This window comes from Meles meles, chromosome 11 (genome assembly GCF_922984935.1).
Source record: "Meles meles chromosome 11, mMelMel3.1 paternal haplotype, whole genome shotgun sequence".
Lineage (NCBI taxonomy): Eukaryota > Metazoa > Chordata > Mammalia > Carnivora > Mustelidae > Meles > Meles meles.
This window is the reverse complement of record NC_060076.1, coordinates 50,555,883-50,583,053: the sequence shown is the minus strand read 5'-3', so window position 1 is coordinate 50,583,053 and position 27,171 is coordinate 50,555,883. Positions and strand designations below refer to the sequence as shown.

At 37.3% G+C, this 27,171-nt stretch overlaps 1 protein-coding gene across 3 annotated transcripts in view; it reads left to right on the top strand.

The window, feature by feature from the left end:
- DENND4C (DENN domain containing 4C) overlaps window positions 1-27,171 on the top strand; it is a 144,461-nt gene that overhangs the window by 53,342 nt on the left and 63,948 nt on the right. For all 3 annotated transcript variants that reach the window (XM_046023804.1, XM_046023805.1, XM_046023803.1), the window contains exons 5-11: window positions 1,333-1,502; window positions 12,065-12,303; window positions 14,531-14,597; window positions 16,137-16,195; window positions 17,034-17,178; window positions 19,933-20,108; window positions 26,737-26,837. In XM_046023804.1, coding sequence (XP_045879760.1) covers window positions 1,333-1,502; window positions 12,065-12,303; window positions 14,531-14,597; window positions 16,137-16,195; window positions 17,034-17,178; window positions 19,933-20,108; window positions 26,737-26,837 — 957 coding nt within the window. The remainder of the gene's footprint in view (window positions 1-1,332; window positions 1,503-12,064; window positions 12,304-14,530; window positions 14,598-16,136; window positions 16,196-17,033; window positions 17,179-19,932; window positions 20,109-26,736; window positions 26,838-27,171) is intronic.

Sequence of the window (27,171 nt, the reverse complement as noted above, 5' to 3'; positions counted from 1 at the left end):
ACTGCATCTTTACTTCTTATATTTCCTTCTCTTATCTCTGTGTGTCTGATTTGAAACCTCATGTTACTTGCCATGAAAGGTGGACTTGCTTCCTTTTTCCTTTGTTGCAAAGAATCAGCTATATGGAGGAGAGGAGGGCCTGAGAAACTTTTCTGCCATGAAGTGTTTGAGAAATCTATCGCCACATTCTTACTGCACAGTAAAGTGTCAAGGGCTGTAAAGATTTAAGTGTGACCTCTTCATCCCACTGGTATGGTGGGATAGAAACTGAACATACAGGTATGCTCCAGTTGTAAATAGAAGAAATACTGGAATACTTCCTTGTGAAAAGAAGCAGTGTCACTTACTTTTTGATCATGCACAGTTTGTTTTGCTTCAAGAAAGTCAGGCAATTCCATATCTGAAAAATCTTGATTGTCTTCTTAAAGACAATAAATCAGACCATTTTAATTTATAGTATAAAAATAAAGCCAACAAATAATAATTACAAATATCAGTATCATTTTAAAATGTGATACTGTTAATATTGCTGTTGGTTGTATGTGATTTCCTAAATTGTGTTTGTATGTGTATGTATGTGTGTGTGGAGAGAGTGTCACTTAAAAAGGAACACTTACAGAAACAAGCTTTGTGAAAGTATTCAGGTATTCAGTAAAAGACGTATTTTAGAATATGGAGCTTTGCACACTGAATTTTGACTCAGAAATTTTTGGGAGTTTAATTTAGAGGTGGTCTGCATATTAGAGACACCAGAGCTTTGTAGATATTTGATTGTGAAGGGGCTTTGTTAGCTTGCCAGAGGCCCCCTTCCTCCTGCTTCCTTGGTCTCACATACTCTACTCAGATAGAGGATTTTGGTCTCATTTACTTTTCATGCTGAATACTTTCTACACTGCTGCTCTCCCAAGATAAGTAAGGGCTTGATCATTTCTATTGCCTTGCCATGATTATATAACACTTAACCCTTCCCTGAATTTTTTACTGAAATAGTTGGTGAATTTTCCTTACCACACTCTATAAGACGTTGTGGTACATAGAAGAAAATATATTAAAATTGGTGGTCTTGTTGAATAGTTTTAACTTGTATATTTTGTACATTTTAACGTTACAGTGAACATACAGTGAACGAAAAGTCCGTGAGTTAAAAAAATAAAGGGTAAACTTGTTAGTGTAAGTTTCTGATATGGCAAGAGGAAAAATTATTTTGAAATTTCACACATAAATATTTTCATGAAATTTGCTATTAAAATATCCTATTAATATGTATCACATATAATCTATGTGAAAGTAACTCTTGAAAAAAAATTTAATACTGTTTCCTTTCTCCAAAAGGTTTAATTTTTAGATACCCAGAAGATGATTATGAGTCATTTCCGCTGTCAGAATCTGTACCTCTCTTCTGCCTTCCCATGGGAGCTACTATAGAATGTTGGGATCCTCAAACTAAATACCCACTTCCAGTTTTTTCAACTTTTGTCCTGACAGGTTCTTCTGCTGAAAAGGTATTTTTTTCCCTCTTTTATTAAACCTATATTGTCCATGTTTTTATCCCATAAAATAATGAATATGATTTCAGTCTATTTGAATGTTAGGATTATTTGGCCACAGTTTATTTTGGGTTGAATTTGTACTGTAGTGCCCAAGGTGAGAAGTCACCATGAAAATTGACATCAGGAGGCAGCGACCTCTGGAGCTTCTACAGAAGCAAATACAAAGTCTTCCTAAAGAGATAGCCCCAAACCCAAGCCTCAAGATGGTATTATAATAAAAGTTAGAAGACATAAATACCATAGGAAAATCAGCAAGATACTGTACAAAGCTGGATTAGACCCTGAATATATTGAATTGATGCAATGACAATAGTAAAGGTATAAATTAAATATATAATTGAAATGATTCAAGATGTTGAAACATCTGGGAAAAACAGCGTATTTTGTGAAATGAGTAGACTGGGAAGAGAATCAAACGTCTAGAAATGAAAAATATGGTCCTTAAAATTAGAATCACTGAATGGTTTAAACAACAGATAAGACATGCATGCAGGGAAAATTAATGAAGTGCAAGATAGTTACCTCAGACATGGCCAAAAAAAAAAAACATCTAAAAGAGTTTAAAAATGTAGAGGATAGAATCAGAAGGATCAGTGGATATTTAATGAATTCCAGAAGGAGAGATTATAAAAGGGAGTGGCAGCATTTGAAGGGATATTGATTGGTTGTTTTCCAGGGCTGATGAAAAATGGAATCTTTATTTATTTCTTTATTCAATTTATTTATTTTAAAGATTTTTAAATCTATTTGACAGAGAACGAAAGAGGGAACACAAGTCGGGCAATGGGAGAGGGAGAAGCAGGCTGCCCACTGAGCAGGGAGCCCGATGTGTGGCTTGATCCCAGGACCCTGAGATCATGACCTGAGCCGATGGCAGGTGCTTAAGGACTGAGCCACCGAGGCACCCCTGAAAAATTGAATCTTTAGACTAAAGGTATACTTGTAAAAGCTTCAGCAGGAAGGTTGCTATTATAGTGAAACCATAGAACAGCAAAGAAAAACAACCAGAAAGTAACGACATACTTACTTTTAAAGGGACAGCTATGAGATTGTTGGCTAATTTTTCAATGACAGCATTGAGCCTCAGAAGACAAATGATACACTAAAATGGAGGGAGTAAACAATAAGCAGTTTAATGGCATATAGAAAGTACTAGCCAGACTTCGCAGAAGATGGCAGAGTGGGAGGATCCTGGCTTCACCTCATACCATGGATATATCTAGGTAACACTCACATCAGTGTAAATAACCCAGAACACAACCTGCAGATGGGCAGAACAAACTCCACAACTAAATGTAGAGAAGAGGCCACATGAAAAATGGTAGAAAGGGTGGAGAAGTGGTTGGGAGCTAAAGGGACATGTGTGGACTGTCCAAGGGGGAGAGGGACATCACCAGCCCTGAGAGGGGAAAGAAACAGAACCTTACACTGAGAAGCCTGTGTGGGTAAGACGAATCTCTGTAATATTTGGCTCCGAAAACCGGAGGGGCTGAATTTCGTAGGTTCTTAAAAACTGTGGGACTTAAAGCCTGAAAGTTTAAAAATCAGCAGACTAGTTTCTAGGATAGCAGGGTGAGTGACAGGAGACTGAGTCCTCACACTTTTTTTTTTTTTTTTTAAGATTTTTTAAAAAATTAATTTATTTGACAGAGATCACAAGTAGGTAGAGAGGCAGGCAGAGAGAGAGAGAGAGGAAAGCAGGCTCCCCGCTGACCAGAGAGCCCGATGTGGGACTCGATCCCAGTATGCCGGGATCATGATCCCAGCCGAAAGCAGAGGCTTTAACCCACTGAGCCACCTAGGTGCCCTGAGTCCTCACTCTTAAAGAGATAGCACAACAAACAGTCCACAGATAGACAGCACTGAAGCGGCAGTTTGCTAAATGCCTGGGCCCTAGGGGAGGGAGAGTTATTTTTCATGTCAGAGTGTATCTTTAAGGGTAGGTTTCCTGAAGTGACTTCTCCAGAACAAAAGAGCTGGCAGGTGCTTTTTCCCTGACCTCCCAGCATAAACACACAGCTACCAGTGGGAATCATTCACTATCTAAGTTGATTAATGGCATCCTACTCCTCCAGCCAGGCCTGCCTCAGCCCTAGTGCTATGAGTCCTCTTCCCCAGAAGACCGGCTCAAAGCTTGCCAACACCAAGTCTCAGGACTCTGCACTTTGTGGGGCCTCCATCCTGGTGGTGATGGCTGGTTACCTCCTGTGGAGGATGCACGCACCTTGTTATGCTCTTTGCAGGTCAGCTCTAACTGGTTCTGGTCTTGGCAGCACTGGCACATCCTTTGTGGAAGAGGACCAGCACAAAACTAATAGGTACTGTGTGTGCCATCCCACTGCTTTCAAAAGCAGGAGACTTAGGTGACTTTCCTAACTCACAGAAACAGACACAGAGTTAGGCAAAATGAGGAGATAGTAATATGCCCCAAATGAAAGGACAGGACAAAACCAAAGCAAGAAACCTAAGTGAAACTGAGATGAGTAATATGCCTGATGGAGAATTTAAACTAATGATCATAAAGATGCTTACTGAACTTGAGAAAAGAGTGGAGGGACATCAGTGAGACTGTTCAAAAAGATAAAAAAGAACCACTCGGAGATAAAGAACACAATAATTGAAATTAAAAATACACTAGATAATGAGGGGCTCCTGGGTGGCTCATTTGTTAAGCATCTGCCTTCAGCTCAGGTCCTTGTCCCAGGGTCCGGGGATTGAGCCCCACACTGGGCTTGCTGCTCAGTGGAAACCTGCTTCTCCCTCACCCACTCCCCCTGCTTGTATTCCCTCTCTGCTGTGTCTCTTTCTGTCAAATAAATAAATCTTTAAAAAAAAAAATACGCTAGGTGAAATAAATAGCAGACAAGAGGAAGTAGAAGAATGTAACAGTGACCTGGAGGACAGACTAATAGAAAGTAAACGAGCTGAGCAGGTGAGAGAAAAAATTATGCAAAATGAGAATAGGCTTAGGGAACTCAATGACTCTAAAAGCATAATATGTTTCTCATTATAGGGATCTCAGGAGAAGAGAGAAAAGGGAGCAGAAAATTTATTTGAAGAAGTAAAAGCTGAAAACTTCCCAAATCTGGGGAAGGGAACAGAAATCCAGATTTAAGAGTCATTGAGAAGTCCCAACGAAATCACCCCAAGAAGGTCCCCACTAAGACACTTAATAATTAAAATTGCAAAAAGTAGTGATAAAGAGAATTTTAAAAGCAGCAAGAGAAAAGACAGTTACATACAAGGGAAACCGCATAGGCTGTCAGCAGATTTTTTTAGCAGAAACTTTGCAGGGCTGAAGGAAGTGGCATGATGTATTCAAAGTGCTGATTGGGAAAAATCTGCAGACAAGAAAACTCTATCCAGCAAGGTTATCATTCAGAATAGAAAGAGAGATAAAGAGTTTCTTAAACAAATAAAAATTAAAGGAATTAATGAACATTAAACCAGTCCTATAAGAAATGTTAAATGGGAAAGGCATAAGTAAAAGTAAAAAAAAGTAGGAAGCATAAAAACAGTAAACATAAGTGAAACATCTGTGAAAATCAGTCAAGGGACTCATAAAATAAAAGGATGTAAAGTATGACACCATCTTTCTCAAGGGAAGAAGAGGAGTAAAGAATGGGTTTAAACTTAACCAGCCATTAACTGAATATAGACTGCTATATGCACAAGGTCTTATGTACACACCTAATGGTAACCACAAATCATAATCCAATAGTAGATATGCAAAACATAAAGAGAAAGGAATCCAAGTATATTACTAAAGAAAGCAAACCTACTGTTAGAGAAGAGAGCAAGGTAAGAAAGGAACAGAGAAGACCTATAAAAACAACCACAAAACAAGTAACAAAATGGCAATAAATATATACCTATCAATGATTACTTTGAATGTAAGTGGATTAAATGCTCCAGTCAAAGGAAAAAGGTATGACAGAATGGATAAAAAAATAAGACTCATTTAATTTTTTTTTTTTTTTTTTTAGATTTTTATTTATTTATTTGACAGAGAGAGATCACAAGTAGACAGAGAGGCAGGCAGAGAGAGAAGCAGGCTCCCCGCTGAGCAGAGAGCCCGATGCGGGACTCGATCCCAGGACCCCGAGACCACGACCCGAGCCGAAGGCAGCGGCTTAACCCACTGAGCCACCCAGGCGCCCCAACAAGACTCATTTAAGAACTAAAGATACCTGCAAATTGAAAATGAAGGGGTGGAGAAGCATTTCGTATGCAAATGTCAAAAAGAATCAGGGATAGCAGTACTTATGTTGGATAAAGCAGACGTTTTTAAAAGATTTTATTTATTTATTTGATAGAGGGAACACAAGCAGGGGAAGCGGGAGAGGGAGAAGCAGGCTCCCGCCTGAGCAGGGAGTCTTACGTGGGGCTCAGTTTCAGGACCCTGGGATCATGACCCAAGCTGAAGGTAGATGCTTAATGACTGAACCACCCAGGTACCCTGATAAAACAGACTTCAAAGGAAAGACTGTAATGAGACAAGGAAGGCACCACACACACACACACACACACACACACACACACACTCACTCACTCACACTTGTTTTTAAGAGGGAGAAGGAGAGAGTATCTTGTTTTTTTTAAAGGTTTCATTTATTTATTTGACATAGATCACAAGTCGGCAGAGAGGCAGGCAGAGAGAGAGAGAGGGGAAGGCAGGCTCCCCGCCGATGTGGGGTCCATCCCAGGACCCTGGGATCATTACCTGAGCCCAAGGCAGAGGCCTTAACCCACTGAGCCACCCAGGCGCCCCGGAGAGATAGTATCAAAGCAGACTCCACGCCCAGTGCAGATCCCTATCTTAAACCCTGAGATCATGATCTGGGCCGACATCAAGAGTCAGATGCTTACCCAACTAAGCCACCTGGGTGCCCCAAAGAAGGATACTCTTAAAGTGGACAGTCAAACAAGAAGTTAGAACAGTTGTAAATATTTATGCACCCAATGCAGGTGCAACACAAGTAAAACAATTAATGACAAGTATGAAGGAACTCATTGATAATAATACAATAACTAATAATACAATAACAATGGAAAAAAGTAGTTTTTTTTCCAAACAGAAAAACAACAAGGGTAACAATGGCTTTGAAAGAAACACGGGCCAGATGGATTTAATAGATATATTAAGAACAGTTCATCTTAAAACAGTAGAATACACATTCTTTTCAAGTACACATGGAATATTCTCTAGAATAAATCACATATTAGGCTACAAAACAACTCTCAACAAAGTCAAAAAGCTTAAAGTCATGCCATGCATCTTTCCTGACCACAACACAATGAAACTAGAAATCGACCACAGGAATTAAGCCTGGAAAGAGCACAAATACATGGAGGTCAAATAACATGCTCCTAAACAATGAATGGGTCAACCAAGTGATCAAAGAAAAAGTCAGGAAATACATGGAGACAAATCAAAATGAAAACGCAACAGTACGAAATCTTTGGGATGCAACAGAACTGGTTCAAAGAGGGAAGTTTAATAGCAATACAGATCTACCTCAAGAAGCAAGAAGAATCTCAAGCAACCTAACCTCATACATAAAGGAGCTAGAGAAAGAAGAAAGAAACAAAATTCAAAACCAGCAAAAGGAAGGAAATAATGAAGCTTAGAGCAGAAATAAATGATATAGGAGCTAAAAAAATAATAATAGTAACAGTAGTATATATCAATGAAACAGAAGCTGATCCTTTGAAAAGATCAACAAAATTGATAAAACTTTAGCTGGATTCATCAAAAAAGAAAAACAAAAAAAAAAACAAAAAACCTCAAACAATTACAGATAAAAGAAGAGAAATAACAGCTGACACTGTAGAAATACAAAGAATTTTAAGTGTGTAAGGGAATGCTATGAAATTATATGCCAACAGACTTACCAATCTATAAAAACCTAGATAAATTCCTGGAAGCATATAACCTCCCAAAACTGAATCAGGAAGAAAAAGAAAATTTGAACAGACCAGTGGCTCAGTGGTTTAAGCTGCTGCCTTCGGCTCGGGTCATGATCTCAGGGTCCTGGGATTGAGTCCCACGTCCGGCTCTCTGCTCTGAAGGGAGCCTGCTTCCCTCTCACTCTCTCTGCCTACTTGTGATCTCTCTCTGTCAAATAAATAAATAAAATCTTTAAAAAAAAAAAAAAAACAAAACCTCCCAACAAACCAAAATCTCGGACCAGATGGTTTCACACATTCATTCTGCCAAATATTTAAAGAATTAATACCTATTCTTCTCAAAGTTTTCCAAAAAGTAAAAGAGGAAGTAAAACTTCCAAATTCATTCTGAGGCCAGTACCAAAACCAGATAGTACAAAAAAAGAGAACTATAGGCCAGTATCTTTGATGAACATAGATGCAGTAATCCTCAACAAAATATTAGCAAACTGAATCTAAGAATACATTAAAAAAATCATTTATCGGGGCGCCTGCATGGCTCAGTGGGTTAAAGCCTTTGCCTTTGGCTCAGGTTATGATCCCAAGGTCCTGGGATCGAGCCCCACATCAGGCTCTCTGCTCTGCAGGGAGCCCGCTTCCTCCTCTCTCTCTGCCTGCCTCTCTGCCTACTTGTGATCTCTGTCTGTCAAATAAATAAATAAAATCTTAAAAAAAATCATTTATCACAATTAAGTGGGATTTAGTCTGGGGATGCAAGGGTGGTTCAATATTTGTAAGTCAGTCAACGCAATAAATCACAGGGGTAAGAGAAAGGATAAACACCATATGCTTATTTCAGTAGGAACAAAGTACAACCATCCCATTCATGATAAAAACTCTGAACCAAAGTAGCTTTAGAGGGAACATACCTCAGCATAATGAAGGCCATATATGAAAAACCCATGGCGAACATCATCCTCAATGGGGGGAAACTGAGGGCTTTTCCCCTGTCAGTAACGATCAAGGATGTCCACTCTCACCACTTATTTAACATAGTATTGGAAGTCCTAGCTACAGCACTTGTACAACAAAAAGAAATGGAAGGGATCAGCAAGGAAGAAGTAAAGACTTTTTTTTTTTTTTAAAGATTTTATTTATTTACTTGACAGAGATCACAAGTAGGCAGAGAGGCAGGCAGAGAGAGAGAGAGGAGGAAACAGACTCCCTGTGGAGCAGAAAGCCCGATGTGGGGCTCGATCCCAGGACCCCAGGATCATGACCTGAGCCAAAGGCAGAGCCCTTAACCCACTGAGCCACCCAGGTACCCCGAAGTAAAAGACTTTTATTGTTTGCAGATGACGTGATACTATATATATAATACCCTAAAGAGTCCACCAAAAACTGATGATAGAATTCAGTAAAGTTGAAGGATATAAAATCATTGTGCAGAAATCTGTTGTAATTCTGTACATTAATAATGAAACAGCAGAAAGAGAAATTTATTTTTTTTTAATTTTTTTTTTTATTTGACAGAGATCACAAGTAGGCAGAGAGGCAAGCAGAGAGAGAGAGGAGGAGGAAGCAGGCTCCCCGCCAAGCAGAGAGCCCGACGCGGGACTCGATCCCAGGACCCTGAGATCATGACCTGAGCCGAAGGCAGAGGCTTAACTCACTGAGCCACCCAGGCGCCCCAGAAAGAGAAATTTTAAAAAGCAGTCCCATTTTCACCTGCACCAAAAATAATAAAATGCTTAGGAATAAGCATGACCAAGGTGGTGAAAGATTTAAACTCTGAAATGTATAAACATTGATGAAAGGAATTGAAGACAGTGCAAAGTATTGGAAAGATAGCCTATGCTCATGGATTAGAAGAACAAAATATGTTAAAATATCCTTACTACCCAAAATGATCTACAGATTTAATGTAGTTCCTATCAGAATACCAACGGCATGTTTCAGAGAGCTAGAACAAACACCTCAAATTTGGATGGAACCACAAAAGATTTTGAATAGCCAAAGGAGTCTTGAAAAAGAAAAACAAAGGTGAAGATATCACAATTCCAGATTTCATGTTATATTAAAAAGAATGAAACTAGATTACTTTCTTAACCATACACAAAAATAAACTGAAAATGGATGAAGGATCTAAATGTGAGACCTGAGCCGCCTGGGTGCTCAGTGGGTTGGGGCTTCTGCCTTCGGCCCAGGTCATGATCTCAGGGTCCTGGGATCAAGCCCCATGTGGGGCTCTCTGCTCAGTGGGGAGCCTGCTTCCCCCTCTCTCTCTGCCTGCCTCTCTGTGTACTTGTGATCTCTCTCTCTCTCTCTGTGTCAAATAAAATAAAATCTTTAAATGTGAGACTTGAGACCATAAAAATCCTAGAAGAGATCATAGGCAGTAATTTCTCTAACATAAGCCATTGCAGCATCTTTCTAGATATGTCTCTTGAGGCAAGGGAAACAAAACAAAAGCAAAAATAAGCTATTGGAATTACATCAAAGAGAAAATCTTCAGCACAGCAAAGGAAACAGCCAACAGAGCTAAAAGACATTCTACTGAATGGGTGAAGATACTTTGCAAGTGAAATATCTGATAAAGGGTTAGTATCAAAAATATACAAAGGACCTATACAACTCAACAGCAAAAACCCCTATAATAAACCAATTTAAAAATAGGCAGAAGACATGAAAAGACATTTCTCCAAAGAAGACATACAGATGGCCAATAGGCACATAAAAAAAGATGTTCAATATCACTCATCAGGGAAATGCAAATCAAAACCACAATAAAATATCACCTTATACCTGTCTGAAGGGCTAAAATCAACCCAGGAAACAACAGGTGTTGGTGAGAATGTGGAAAAAGGGAATCCTTGTCCACTGTTGGTGGGAATGCAAACTGGTACAGTCAGTGTGGGAGACAGTATGGAGATTCCTCAGAAAATTAAAAATAGAAGAGATATGTGCATCTCTATGTTTATTGCAACAGTATTTAAATTATTGAAGCAGTCCAAGTGTCTGTTGACAGATGAATAAAGAAGAACTGGTATGTATATACAATGGAATATTGTTCAGCCAGAAAAGAATGAAATCCTGCCATTTGTGACATTGTGGCATAATGCTAAACGAAACTAAGAGAAAGACAAATACCATATGATTTCACTCATATTTGGAATTTAAGAAACAAAACAAGTAAATGAACAAAGGGGAAAAAAGAGACAAGCCAAAAAACTAGACTCTTATCTGTAGAGAACAAGCTGATGGTTACCAGATGGGAGGTGGGTGGCCTCATTCTACAGGGTATAAGTTTAAAACCTCCGTATTAATGATAATGAAGGTTAAGTGTCCAGCATAATGTCTGGAACATAAGTAAAATACGCACTGAATGAAGGCCAATACTATATTAACTGGTTGCTTACAACTAAGGTGAGTCTTTAGCTAAGAATTATTTATAGTTCTCTCATTTAAAACAATAACTATAAATGAAAATTTTAAGATCTTCAAACACTTAAGAATTACTAAATTTACTTTGGTAGAGACCAACAAAGCCTCATTGAGATGCTTTTGTCATACTGTTAAAAATCTCTTGAAAGGGGCGCCTGGGTGGCTCAGTCGTTAAGCATCTGCCTTGAGCTCTGGTCATGGTCCTGGCAGCCTGGGATCGAGCACCATATCGAGCCCCATATCGAGCCCCATACTGGGCTCCCTGCTCGGCGGGGAGTCTATGTCTCCCTCTCCCGCTGCTTGTGTTCCCTCTCTCGCTGTGTCTCTGTCATTAATAAATAAAATCTTAAAAAAAAAAAACAAAAACACCTTGAGATCGTTGAAATAATTGTATCTAGGAGTGTTGTATTTGTAAAGGGTTAATGTGATAAAAACACACATATGTTTTTGTGCGTATATATATAGTGTGTGCATATATACGTGTGTGTATCTGTGTGTATATTTATCTATTCAGATAGATAGACTAAGTGGTTTTAAGATTTATAAAAGAGAGGTATCCCTATTTGTCTCCAGAACTTTTTGATTACCTTAAACAGGAACTTCCCCTACCTCTGCCCCTGGTTCCTGGCAGTCTCTCTTCTACTTTATATGAATTTGCCTATTTTAGGTAGCTCATATAAGTGGAATCATATATTGTCCTTTTGTGTCTGGCTTATTTCACTTAGTATAGTGTTCCCAAGGTTTATCCATGTTGCAGTATCTATCAGAACTTCAGTCCCTTTTAAGGATGAATAACATTTCATCACATGTATATACCACATTTTGTTTATCCTTCATCTGATGGACTTTGGGGTGGTTTTCACCATTTGTCTGTTGTGACTAATACTGCTGTGAATACTGGTGTACAAGTGTCTGAGACCCTGCTTTCAATTCTTTTGGACGTATTCTTACTAGTGGAATTGCTGGATCATATGGTAATTACTATTTTTTTTAAATTTTGGAGAAGCTGCCAAACTGTTTTGCACAGCAGCTGTGCCATTTTATGTTCCCACCAGCAGCGTTTGAGATTTTTCTTCTCTGTCATATCTACTCTTAAGTTAGTGATTCTGTTGTAATGAGAGATAAACAGAAATTTTAAAAAACAAACTTGAGTCTTACAATGGAATTCTGTTGCTTTGTAGGTCTATGGAGCTGCGATCCAGTTTTATGAACCTTATTCTCGGGAACTTCTGACGGAGAAACAGCTTATGCAGCTGGGCTTGTTGACCCCTGTGGAGAGAAAAATGGTCTCCAAATCCATCAATTCAAACAAATGCATTTGTTTACTCTCACACTGGCCTTTTTTTGAAGCTTTTAGAAAATTTCTCATGTTTATCTACAAACTTTCTGTGTCTGGACCACACCCTCTTCCCATTGAAAAGTATGTATAATGATTAGAAAGATGTCTGGTGGGAAAATGGGTTGTATATGTATACATTTCATTGTTTACCCAACATTAAGCAGAAAAGTTTAAAGGGAAGAAGAATCACAGTCACCTTACTGTTTTACTTGTTCCCTTCCTCACCTGAATCATTGGTTTTAAAATTGAGGAGTGGTGGTCAGGATGATCAAATAATAATCTTTTGGAAATTCAGCTGAAGAAGGAACTCGTTATACAGTGTGTGTGTCCTTCCTCTTCATTCTCTTGATAACCAAGAGAAACATAGCCATTACACACATAAACACCTGAACCATGCAAGTGGACCTTCCTGGTTCTAACTATAAAGCATCTCTAAACTGATGTAGAAATTAATAAGGGTGAGTTAATTGATGCTTAAAGTGAGGTTTGGGTTTTAGCATTGAGAGATCCTAATTTTCCATTCTGTTTGTAATTCCTTTGTCATGGAAATCTTCTGTAAGCAAGAAAAATGTATGTGGAGCTGCTGCCTTAAATTATTTTGTTTTGTTTTTTTTATGTTTTAAAATTTAAATTCAGTTAATTAACATAAAGTGTATTGTTAGTTTCTGAGGTAGAGTTGAGTGATTCATTAGTCTTATAATACCCAGTGCTCACTGCATCACAAGCCCTCCTTAATGTCCCTAGTCATCCCATCACCTAACCCCCTCTCCTCCAGCAACCCTCAGCTGTGATTAAGAGTCTGTTTTGGTTTGTTTCCCTCTCTGTCCTCTTGTTTTATTTTTCCCTCTATTTCCCCATGATCCTCTGACTCAGTTGGTGGAGCATCTGACTTTTGATCTTGGGGTCATGGGTTCAAGCCCCCATGTTGGGTGCAGAGCTTACTTTAAAAAAAAAAAAAAACATGTTTTCCGACTTCTAGTGGCACACGGATTTTTGTTTATTATAATTAATGATTTATTTATCCTCCAAACAAACGAGGTGTCAAGAGCTTTATGGAAATACAGTATGCATAAACAGATTTTTCATACAGTTTCAGAAATTTCACATTATAGGAGAAAGAATGTCAGCAAAGCATACTAGTTAGTGGAAAGGGAGGGGCAATTATTTGACTTTCATGTTGTACTTTTGGGATGCTATACTAATAGTTCATAGTTCTAGATTTTGAGCTTTCAGATTAGCTTAAAATTGAAGTAAAACTTAATGTTAGGGACAAATTAGCAATCTTTTGAAAAATTAAGGTTCTATGAATAGTTTGAGGAAATAAAATCAGTATATGTGATCAATATTTCTTTCTCAGATGAAATAATATTTTGCATGTTAGTGGCTCCTGAGAGCTCAAAACTTTGGAGAAACTTAAGGAGCATTCTTTGTAGGTGGAGAAATAGGGTAAGTGGTCTGCTCAAAGTTATGAGAAAATAACTTTTTTTTTTTTTTTAAAGATTTTATTTATTTATTTGACAGAGAGATCACAAGTAGGCAGAGAGGCAGGCAGAGAGAGAGGAGGAAGCAGGCTCCCTGCAGAGCAGAGAGCCCGATGCGGGACTCGATCCCAGAACCCTGAGATCATGACCCGAGCCGAAGGCAGCGGCTTAATCCACTGAGCCACCCAGGCGCCCCGAGAAAATAACTATTGACTGAGTTAATATTTAATTAACATTAATTACTTGGATTATAGTTATTTATTTAACAGAGAGAGAGGCAGTGAGAGTGGAAACACAAACCAGGGAGAGGAAGAGGGAGAAGCAGGCTTCCCACTGAGCAGGGAGCCTGATGCAGGGGTTGATTCCAGGACCCTCGGATTATGACCTGAGCCAAAGGCAGATGCTTAACAACTGGACCACTCAGGCACCCCTAATTATTGGAATTAAATTCAATATTAGTTTTAATTTATTGTATTGCAGTTAGTTGCTCCCCATACCAGCACTCGTAAGCAGACAATAAAAATTAGCTTCTTTCATGAAAACTATATTTGTCTTATTTTTATTTTCCTGGCAGTATTAGGGTATATTAATATGGACTTTTAATCAGGAAATACATAGTGCATTTCAGAAGTTTAGTGGGATGAATACATTTATCTATACTAGATAAATTTAACATAAATTTTAGGTAAGTGGTTTTGCCAGATCTGGAATGAGATATATATATATATATATATATATATATACATAAAATGATATTTAATATTTGTTAAAATCTATGAAGCATTTTTGAAAAGTAATTATGATCTGTATTTTAATTTTTTTTCTAGGCACATTTCCCACTTCATGCAAAACATCCCTTTTCCCTCACCACAAAGACCAAGAATCCTCGTACAGGTAATCCAAACAAAATGTATTTGAGGGAAGTTCTGCATTATCTTCACTCTAGTCATTGCATAGTGGATTCTGTGGCCCTTTGAGTTTGAGATGGAGCAATATGTGTTCATAAAGTCTTTGAATTTCTTATATTTTACCTTTTATTTGGGTGTACAGAATTGGAAGAAATACAGTCTTTGATTTATGACATTATCATCTTTGGTCTGTGCGTGGCTTTTATGTAGCTGATTTTAGTAATGTAAAACCCAGAATTGTGTTATGGGCATGTTTTTAAGTCAGAGCAACTAATAAATATGAAATGATTTGCAGTTGGGGGGGAAAAGTGAAATAATATGGAATAGTGATCTTCAAACATTTATGTGTTAAAGGACCAGTTTCTTTTTATTTCCAACAGTAGCAGATGTATATAAGTTTACAGCTTGTGACATGTGCACCTTAATATGTGAGCAGTGTAGACATGAACATGTCTGTACCCTGTCCAAAGACAGGGGCCCTCTCATCACGTACTTGGGGGTGGGAGCAGTGTCATGTTGCCATTAGAGTTCCTGAATGGCTTGCTCTCCAGTTACATGCAATCTTTTCCTGGACCAGTAACAGTTTGCAGACTGGTGCTTTGAGTGGTACTGATCTATAGAGGCAAGCTGTTTATTTTTTTATCTTTTATTTTTTTTAAGATTTTATTTATTTATTTGACAGAGAGAGATCACAAGTAGACAGAGAGGCAGGCAGAGAGAGAGGGGGGGAAGCAGGCTCGCTGCTGAGCAGAGAGCCCGATGCGGGACTCGATCCCAGTACCCTGAGATCATGACCCGAGCCGAAGGCACTGGCTTGACCCACTGAGCCACCCAGGCGCCCCAGAGGCAAGCTGTTTAAAAATTGTTTTCTAAGATGTTACCAACATTATATATGATATGGTGGCATTAAGGCAAATGTTAATCTTGAATGTGCTTCAGTTCAGTTATGTACTTCAGCAGGTTTTAATGTAGAGTAATGAATTGCCAAATGCCTACCAGTCTATAGAGTAAATAAACTTGAAGCTGTTAAAAAGCAGTTATTTCATAATTTTATTTTATTTTATTTATTTTTTATTTTTTTATTTTTTAAGATTTTTATTTATTTATTTGACAGAGAGAGAGACCACAAGCAGGCAGAGAGGCAGGCAGAGAGAGAGAGAGGAGGAAGCAGGCTCCCCGCCAAGCAGAGAGCCCGATGCGGGACTCGATCCCAGGACCCTGAGATCATGACCTGAGCCGAAGGCAGAGGCCTAACCCACCGAGCCACCCAGGCGCCCTATTTCATAATTTTAAAATAACTGTTTTAAACAGTTAACTAAATCAAAATCCAGTTGAATTAACCATTTAATTTAAAAGAACTAATATAATACCTCTGAGTAAATACAGCTATCATTTTTTATATCTTAGTATATTTCTAAAACTATGTCAGTCTGCATATTAAACTACTTTCAGTATTACCCTTGATATAAATATTTAGGTTTCAAAATTGGCTTGATTAATTCATCTTTTTTTTTTTTTCTTGAAGCTTTCAGTCCACGATGCGTTAATATTATCACAGCCAGTTTCTACACCTTTACCACTAAGGTAATCAGTAGTATCTAAAATGATATATCCATTCACTTGGGAGAAGAATGCTTTAAAATATTTTAAGGGCTATAATAATAAAGTTAAGTATTATTTTTTGCATAAGCGTAGCCTTAATGTGTCTTTCTGTGATAGCTAGATGGATGGTGGATCCTCCACCATTTAAAAATGAAGTACTTAAGAGCATTGCAAGATTGGGTGTAGGGAATACCTCCCTTTTCATTTCCTTTCCCCTCCTCCTATCCAGTTCATAGCTAAATATTCAGGGTAAACTGATTTTAACCTCCCCAAATATCTCAGATCTGTTCATCTGCATCACTAGTCCAGGGTAGCATGATCTCTTGCCTGGACAGCTTTGTTATTAACATTTTAATTGGTACTCCTCTTCTTTCATTTCTTTGTCCACACTGCATTCAGGTGTCCTTTTGAAAATGCAAATAAATGGTGTTGTTTCTATTTTGACATAATCTCTTGCCCCTTTCTTACTATGCTTTAGTAACAGAAAGTGTATTTCAATTTCCTGGAAATGATGGTAACTTTTCTTGCTTCACTGCCTCTGCATATGTTGGCTTCTCCCTAACTTCCATTCTTTGAGCTCAACTCAAATGCTTCTTTAGGAAAATCTTCCCTCATAAACTCCTCTTCATTACAAAAGGATGAGTTTGAATCATTCTGTTATATTATTTCATTACATTCACTACTACTCAGTAATAACTAAATCAGGACTTGAAATTAGCACTAGATTCTCAATCGTAATATTTAGGAAATAATTTAATAAGCAAATCTTAACATGTTTTAGCGAAGTAGTTTATAATCATCTTTTTCTCTTTTCTCTTAGTGGAGCCAACTTTAGCACCTTGTTAATGAATCTGGGTCCTGAGAATTGTGCGACCCTGCTGCTCTTTGTTTTACTTGAGAGTAAGATTCTGCTACATTCTCTCAGGCCAGCTGTGTTGACTGGAGTAGCAGAAGCTGTCGTAGCCGTAAGTATAGAATTTTCCTTATAGTACCAGGTAACTGACAAAATATTTACTCTAAAGGGAAATTTCCTTCAATGAAAGCAACTTTGAAATTGCCAGGTAATGTTTAACATAAATATAATAGAGTGGCAAAGGGAAATAGTAAGTATAAAGAAGAAAAAAAACGATTTCATGAATAAAGCTTTCTATATTAAATAAAAGGCTCTGGCCAGTTTATTTGCCCTAAAATAATGCATATGAATTACATAGTACTCCCTGTTTTAACTATTAATCAGATTAATTATGAGCCTGTAACATTCTAAATGATGTGAAATAGGATAATGTACAAATGCTTAGCTCTTATGTAAAATGTAGATAAAATTAAATCAAGTCTTCCTCTGTTTTTTGATGACTTCACTTTGGAATTAGGTGTCTGATCATGTAGGGCTTTATAGATCATTGTATAGAATTTTGGATGTTCCATTTCTCCAACTTTATTTTTCATTATATGTTTAATTTAAAATAGTTGACTCTCCTGTCTTCCCTTCCCCATTTTAAGAATGTAACTCTTATGGAAATAAAGATCTATCTCTTTATTATCCTTGTGTCCTCAGCACTAATCACAGCTTAATAGCATGGAGTAAGTAAGCACTCAGTAAATACCTGTTAAATCAACAACTGGGGTATGTTTCCATGATCTTAATTTGGTCAGGGAAATGCTACTCTGAGTAAAAACTGAAGTAACCAATGTGTAAGATAGTTTACGGGGAACAGAGATCTTCGTTGTGTATTAATTTTTCAAACTTCCACAGTTGCATTTGAAAGCAAAAGCCATTACAATGTGAAAATATTTGTTAATGAACTGAACAGTTTTAGAAAGTTCCCACTCCTTCCTGTAAAACATTAGTGTTTACCTTTGTTCGTTGGTCAGAATCTTTGTGGCCCAGTCTCTTGATTTCAGCAATACAGTGCAAGAACAGGTGGAACAATTGTAATGGGAAATCCATGTAAAATGCAAGATTGCAGGAAATTTATGTAACCGATGTTGGAGAACTTCCTGAAATGCATGCAAAACCATTGATAAATGAGGATATGGCAATTGTTAGAGAACTTGCCTGAATTGCATGCAAAACCTTTGATAAAGGAATATTGGCAGTTTACCATTTAAAGAAGAGAAAATGGAAAGAAATGGTGACAGGATAAATTCTTCAGAAGGAGAATGATTTGAGTATCAAAGAATACCAGAATTAATGGAGGCCCATAACAAACATTGATGAAATCAGTGGGTAGTTTTGTAAAAACGACCCGATTTCTGCTTGAGCAGTAAAAGTCAAAGGTGAATACAAGGGTGCCACATTTTCCTGTTAGTTTTGTTTTTAAAATTTTTTACATAGTTGCAGGTGTAATGTACCTTTTGTTGAATGGAAGATAATTTTCACTGTAGGTATCTGAAGTCCTTGCAAGGTCCTGGGGGAGTGGCTCTGTCTGTCTGCCTGTCCTCTCGTGATTCCTTCTACTCTGCTGCCTTGCTCTGCTCAGCTCCAGCACACAAGCTTCTCCTGAAGCATATTAGGCAGGCCCCATACCGTAAGACCTCTGCTGTAGTTGTTCCTTCTCTCAAAAGCACTCTTCTCCTAGATATCTCCTAGATACCTCCTTCAGGGTTAGGCCCAGTTGTCACTTTTTTAATGAAGTCTGCCTGTTTTGCCTATTTAATAATACAGCTGCTCTCCTGTTTCCTATTCTGAACTCTAATCTCCTTCGCTTGGCTTTCCTTTTTCTTTTTCCATAGCACTTAGTGCTTCATGATAGGATGTATGTATTATTGTGTACTCTGTTAAACATTTTCCACCTCTTTCTGCTAGACCGGGTGGTGGTAAACTGTGGCCCACTGGTCAAATCCTGCTTGTCATCTGTTTTTGTAAATAAAGTTTTACTGGAACATAAGCCATTTATTTACATACTGCCTATGAGTGCTTTCATTAATGGAGACAAAGTTAAATATTTGTGAGAGACAGTATGGCTCAGAAGGCCTAAAATATTTTCTGTCTTTCTTGTACATAAAAGTTTGCTGACTTTTGCTAAACTATAAACCTCAGGGCAGCGATCTTAATTTTTGATTTTGATTTTTGATTTGATTTTAATGTATCAAAACTTGTCTTTTTTATTTTAAAAGCACATGACACAAGGTAGAGCTTTGTAAAGATTCTTAAGGTATGTTTTGTATTGACTAGTAGTTTTGAAGATGCCATGCTTCGTTGAAGTTGGATCATTTTGTGTTTATTTGAACAGTTAGGAAATTTATAACTGAAATTTTCAGTTGACTATTAATATTTCTAAGAGAATCATTTTAATTTTTTTCAGTCCTTGGAATTCTTAGTTGGATTTTAGTCAAAGGTTATTTTGAGTATTAATAGAGGGATGAAATGCGTAAGAGTTAAAGATCATGAGTTTGTTTTATAATTTTGGGGGGCAGTGTTCTCTCTCTGCTGTGATTTTTTCCAAAAAATGTAGTTGCGGGTTTTATATGGCGTTAGGAGAATTAACATGCAAAGAACTGTTAGCGTTTTTATTGTGCTTGTGATAATTGTCATGCTTGAAGATTTCATAGTATTGCTTAGTATATTTTATAGTCCTTTAGCTTTTGGAATGAGGTGGAAGGTAAAAGCAGCTACATTTTACTGCTTTTTTAATTGTCCCTTTGAGTAATATTAGTTAATTACATACTTCTCATTGCAAATTTCAAATTTGGTTAATTTTTTAAAACTTTTTTCCCAGATGATCTTTCCATTTCAGTGGCAGTGCCCATATATTCCCCTTTGTCCTCTTTCTCTGGCGGCAGTCCTTAGTGCACCTTTACCATTTATAGTTGGAGTTGACTCGAGGTATTTTGATCTTCATGACCCACCACAAGATGTTGTTTGCATTGACTTGGATACAAACATGTTGTATATGTAAGTTGAATCTTTTTATATTATCTCCCATTTATATTTTCTCCCATCTGTGCTTTACAGTTCATTGAAAGCATCTAGAAATACGCTATTTTTGAAGTTTTTAGTAAGTTTTCATCTTTAATACAGTAATTCTCAGTGAGGGCAGCTATCAGAATCCTGGAAAGTTTGGAAAAGAACATGTTAAACATTAGTTTATATTTTGATAATAATGTTGGCAGTTGGCAGAAAATATTTATATTTGTCAAAAGAGAATACGGATTTGAAAAAGAAGGTTAAACACTGCTTTCAGAGCTCAAGAGATGATATGCTTTCTAAGTTTAATTCAAAATCCATTTATAAGCTATGAAAAAATGAGTTCACCTGTTTAAATTTAGTTAGAATATAGGGTGATATTATGCCATTTCCTTACTTATCAAGATTTGAATTTTTTAGGGGTCTGTTTTATTGCAGAGAAGTTTTAAAAAAGATTTATTTATTAGAGAGAGAGAGAGCATGAGTGGGGAGAAGGATGGGGAGGAGCAGAGGGCAGGGAGCTGGATGTGGGACTTGTTCCCAGAACCCTGGGATCATGACCTGAGCCGAAGGCAGATGCTTAGTTGACTGAGCTACCCAGGTGCCCCTTATTGCAGAGAAATTTATATTAAAAATCAGTCATACTTTGTGTTTACTGGAGGTGATAAATGTATAGCAGTAGTGTAACTGAGGATCCAGAGACAAGAGTATGACATTAATAAAAGCAGCTCTGGGTCAGTGCTCGAGAGCCAATCTCTTCCTGCCCACCCCCCAGGAAAAAAAAATGGGAAAAGGCAGTACTTGTTAAAAATTCCTGTGTTGGTACCGAACTCCAGATCCTGGAGTATTTTCATTCTTTACTGTTTGAGATTGGCAGAAAATAAATAGAGTGAGAACTGTAGGGAGACTTCAGTGGTAACAACAGTAGAGTAGGTTGGGAAAATACCCCAAAGCGAACTGAAGGAATAGGTGAAGGAAGAAAACATTTGCTATCACTTAAAATTGTTTTTGAAATGGATCTGCCATTTACTTTTGAAACTGTGTAATTATGGTAGCTCTTTACTATGTATACTTCGACCTAGAGCCTTGAAGTAAAGAACTACCAGATATTTCCTGTAGCACACATTTTGTTGTTTTCCGGCTGCTGTCCCTGAAAAACAGTTATTTCAGGGTTGTATACATTGTGGTGCTTTTGGAAGTGATTACTTATAGAGCTGTAACTCAGATACTTGCCTTACTTTCATTACTATTCTGAATAAAATAATATTATGGAGATTCTTCTATATCATTCTATTTATCAAAAACTGTTTTCTAAAATACTTTGAACTCTTTGCTCAGTTATACTTAAATAATTATGAAATGTTCTAGATACCCAAGAATTACAAAGAATAAGGTAAATAGCTCCCATGTGTCCATCACACAAATTAAGGAATAGAATATTGCTGGTGAATTTGAAACCCTGGATAGTCCTCTGCAACATATCTTGTTTCTGGTTGACTGTTACTTTGATTTTGGGGTTTATCATTATCATTTCCATGTGTTTTCATGTGTTTTAGAAACATTTATTATACATGTATTAGTTTAAATGACATTTTGTTTTGCATGTTTTAAAAATTTCGTTTTTGTATAGTTTCCTGTGACTTGCTTTTTTACTCAGCATTCTTTGTGAGGTTTATCTGTCTTGATACATGTAGCTCTATTTCATTTTTAGGGCTTATCAGTGTTGCTGGGTATTTAGGTTGTACCAGCGTTTTTTGTAATTTTAACAAGGCTTCTCTGATTATTATCGTGCATATTTTTGAGTCTGTGGGCAGGAATTCCCCTGAAGTATGTATGTAGAAGAGCTAGTGTTGGTTTGTTGACATAGCTAATGTCATTTTAGTCTTCCAAGTTTACCTCCTCTTTGGAAGCAAATGAGAAATCTTTTTGTTCTGTTCTTTGCCAATACTTGTTATGGTCAGACTTTAAAATTTTTGCTAATTTGGGGCGCCTGGGTGGCTCAGTGGGTTAAGCCTCTGCCTTCAGCTCAGGTCATGATCTCAGGGTTCTGGGATCGAGCCCCGTATCGGGCTCTCTGCTTGGCAGGGAGCCTGCTTCCTCCCCTCTCTGGCTGCTGCTCTGCCTACTTGTGATCTCTCTCTCTCTCTCAATCTGTAAAAAAGAAAAAAAAAAAAATTAAAATTTTTGCTAATTTGATGGTAATGGGATCTCATTGTGTGTTTAATTCAGTTTCCCTAATTAGTAGCAAATGGGGCATTTTGCTTTATTTATTTTTTTAGAGTTTTTTTTTTTTTTAAGATTTTATTTATTTGACCAAGAGTGTGTAAGTGCACAAGCAGGGGGAGCAGAAGACAGAGGGAGAGGGGGAGGAGAGGAGGAGGAGAGGAGGAGGGAGAAGCAGGCTTTCCGCTGTACAGGGAGTATTATACGGGGCTCGATCCTAGGTCCCCAAGATCATGACATGAGCTGAAGGCACATGCCCAACCGACTGAGCCACCCAGGTGCTCTGCAAATGGGGCATTTTAATTTCTTTTTGCTCTTTGATTTTCCTCTCTGTGAATTAGTGTATTTTTTTTTTTTTGGTTCATTTTTCTATTAGATTGTCTTCTTTTGATTTGTATCAGTTTTTTATGTAATCTGGTCAATTCTTGGTCTATTACATGCTTTGCAAATAGCTTCTCCCACACTGTGACTTGTATTTACATTCTGTTTTGTTTTGATGAACAGAAGCTTATTTTAGTTGATCAAATTTATCAGTGTCTTTTTATTGATTGCTGTTTTTGGTTCTTGTATATGAAATCCTCTGCCTTGAGGTCATGAAATGTTTTTCTGGATATTCTTTTTCTTTCTTTTTTGTTTTTCATTTTAAGTATACTCCACGCCATACATAGGGGTTCGAACTCACAACCCTGAGATCAAAAGTCACATGCTCTACCAGCTGAGCCAGCCAGGCACCCCTATTGTGGATATTCTTAAATTTGTAAAGTTTTTGCCTTTCTCATTTAGGGCCTTAATTCAGTTGAACTTAATATTACTGTATGATATAACAGAAGTACAATTTCATTTTTCTAACATGAATAAATAATTCTCACATAGCACTGTATATTGGGTAACCAGTTTATCTCTTCCCAGTGGTCTTTAGTGTCAGCACCATTGCATATCAATTTTTATATTTTATATTTATACATATTTTATATTTTACAATTCTGTGTTATATATTAATTTGCAAATCAATATTATATTTATAATATGCTTATTATTCTGTTCCTTTGGTCTGTTTTAGCCTCTTGCTAGTATAATACTGTCTTACTGGCTTTAAAGTCAGGTTGTCTGAGGGACGCCTGGGTGGCTCAGTCAGTTAAGCCTTCAGCTCAGGTCATTATCTCAGGGTCCTGGGATTGAGCCCAGCATTGCACTCCCTCCCTGCTCAGTGGGAAGCCTGCTTCTCCCTCTCCCGCTGCTTTCCACTCCCAGTGCTCGTGCATGCGCTCTCTCTGTGTCAAATAAAAAATCTTTTTAAAAAAATAGATTGTCTAAAACATGAATGAACCTTGAAAACACTGTGCTGAAAGAGCTTAGATGATCTCATTTATACTAAATGGCAGATCTGTAGACAGAGAGTGTAGATTAGTGAGGAATAGGAAGATGGGAGAATTGGAACTTAATGACTGAGGTGGGGGGTTCAGGGTTTCTTTTTTGAAGTGATGGACATATTCTAAAATTGTGGGTTTGTTTTTTTTTTTTTTAATTTGTCAGAGAGAGAGAGAGAGAGTGCGCGAGCAAGCGAGCACAGGCAGACAGACTGACAGGCAGAGGAAGAGGGAGAAGCAGGCTCCCTGCCGAGCAAGGAGCCCGATGTGGGACTGGATCTCAGGACGCTGGGATCATGACCTGAGCCGAAGGCAGCTGCTTAACCAACTGAGCCACCCAGGCGTCCCTAAAATTGGGGGTTGTTAAACAGCCCTGTGAATATGCTGAAAAAAAAAAAAAAATCAAGTTGCACGTTTCAGATGGGTGAATTGTGTGTGAATTATATCTCAATAATGTTTTTAAAAAGTTGTATTGTGAGATGACAGGTCCCTTTCTTTACCCTTGTTCTTTAAAATTGTTTTGACTCTATGTAGTCCTTTGCTTTTCTGTATAGATTTTGATATATTGTTAAGTTCCATGCAAAGCTGTGCTGTGATTTTGGTTAGAAATCTATTGGATTTATAGATTAACTTGGGGGCAAATGACTTCTTTTTGATTTGGTCTTCTTACCCATGTATATCGTATTTTTCTTCGTAGATCTTTTTACATTTTTTCTAAATAAACTTCGCTGTTTTCTCCATAAAGACCATGAACATCTTTTGTTAGACTTACTTATTCCTTTTTTTAAAAAGATTTTATTTATTTATTTGACAGAGATCACAAGTAGGCAGAAAGACAGGCAGAGAGGGTGGGGGAAAAGAGGCTCTCTGCTGAGCAGAGAGCCCAACTCGGGGCTTGATCTCAGAACCCTGAGATCATGACCTGAGCTGAAGGCAAAGGCTTTATTTTTTTTTTTTTTTAAGATTTTATTTATTTATTTGACAGACAGAGATCACAAGTAGGCAGAGAGGCAGGCAGAGAGAGAGAGGAAGAAGCAGGCTCCCTGCTGAGCAGAGAGCCGGATGTGGGGCTGGATCCCAGGGCCCTGGGATCATGACCTGAGCCGAAGGCAGAGGCTTTAACCCACTGAGCCGCCCAGGCACCCTAGACTTATTTATTCCTAAGTACTGTGTGGTTTTATTCCTAAGTACTATAAATGATATATTTTTTTATAAATGGTATTTTAAATTACATTTTCTGTTTGTTGTTGTGCTATAGAAATGCTGTTTGGTTTTCAGGTAGTCTGCTGCACAGTGACTTAATTCAACTTTGTTTGTAAATTCTCTTCCGTTTTCTGGCTATAAACAATCACATCATGTATAATCCTTATATATTTTTAAATTCTTATCTTAATTCTCTGGCTAGGATCCCAGCGTAATGTTGAATAGTGTAGTCATAGCTGGTATCTTGTCATACTCCTAATTTTAAGGGGAATGCTTTGAGCACTCCATCATTAAGTATGACTGTTGCTTTAAGCAAGAATTGACATCTGGCCATGGTCTGTTTTTGTAGATAAAATTACAAAACTCATTCATTTACATATTCTGTGAGGCTGCCTTCATGCTATAATGCTACATTTGACAAGTTATGACAGAGGCTGTATGATCCTCAAATCATAAAATATTTAACATCTGACCTTTTAGAGCAAAGGTTTGCTAGCCCCACTCTAGGGTTTTGATTGCTTACTAATAAATTAAGGAATTTTCCTTCTACTTCTACATAATGATTTTTAAAAACCTCTTAAATAGGTGTTGAATATCATACTTTTGTACAACTATTGTAAAGAAGTGTTAAAATCTAGCTCTATGGGATACTAAATGCAAAATAAATCTAAAATTCTTTCTAAAATGAAACAGATTGTTTCTCCTTTGTTTTCTGTGTGGTAAATAACATTATAAAATCAATAGTGAATAATCTTTACATTCCTGAAATAAATATCATCATATTCTTTGTATCCTAGCAGATTTTTTTTTTTTAAGATTTTATTTATTTATTTGAGAGAGAGAAAGAGACAGAGTGAGAGCATGAGAGAGGAGGTCAGAGGGAGAAGCAACCTCTCCATGGAGCTGGGAGCCTGATGTGAGACTCGATCCCAGGACTCCGGGATCATGACCTGAGCCAAAAGCAGTCGCTTAACCAACTGAGCCACCCAGGCGCCCTGTATCCTAGCAGATTAAATTTTCCAAAAAATTTTAAATGTTGCATTGTGCTCATAAATGATATTGGCTTGATGATGTGTATAGTGTTAGCTGTGACCTGTGGTTGATACATAGGCTTTCATCTTTGTAGAGGTGGGTTTTTTTTTTCCCTAGAAGATTTATTTATTTATTTTAAAGAGATAGATTGAGAGAGCATGAGGAGGAGAGGGAGAGAAAGACTCTCAAGCAGACTCCACACAGACTGTGGAGCCTGACGTGGGCCTCTGTCCCAGGACCCTGAGGTCATGACCTGAGCCAAAACCGAGTCAGTCACTCAGCCGACTGAGTCACCCAGCATACCATCTTTGTAAAGTTTTAAATGTTTCTTATTTCTATTAAAATATTTTGACTCATGCATTATTTAGAATTATTCTTTTGAACTTCCAAGTTCTTTTTTCCTTAAATGCTGCTTGAAATACAGTTGCTTTACATATTACTCTCTGATAGTTACTGAGATTTGCTTCTGATCGGTAGTTTGAAGTATCAGTGAAGTTTGTCACTTAAAATATTACAGTTCTAAAATGTAACTTTTGAAACAAGATTGGTATTGAATTCATAGCTCCAGCCTTGAAAATCTGTGTTAGAGCATTAGAATGAAATGACCAAATTTGATTGAGGTTGTTTGAGATGTAAAGGGAACTTCCTTGAAAACCATTTATTCAGATTGTCCATGTCAATTGTAATTTGAGCAAAATAGCCTGTCCATTTTCATTTTTAGTTTGATGTAAAAGTTTTGCTAAGTAAAAAGAGATTATAACAGATTTTATTAATTGTGTTTTTATTAATAGATCAGATGAAAAGAAGAACATGAACTGGAAGCAGCTTCCCAAAAAGCCATGCAAAAATCTGCTTAGTACCCTAAGGAAGTTGTATCCTCAGCTGTCTTCAGGTAAATGTGAAGAGAAAGGAATATTTTTAATGAAAGAATATAAGAAAATTCTTAAATTTAAACATAATTTTGCTCTCCTTAAAAGGAATCTCATTAAAAAACAAAATTTCAGCACTAAGACATTAATATTGTGGTTGATGATTTTTTTAAGTATGTTCTTCCTGTCTGCTTGAACCTCCTTGTTAGTTCCTGTCAGTGATCCCTTTATATTAGTGAAGAGAGGAATTTCGGGAAGTCACGGGTTTTATTTTGACAATTTTCTTAATTGTTTAATCATTATTTGTCTAATATGTAATATTAGACATTATTAGACATATTAGACAATATATAATCC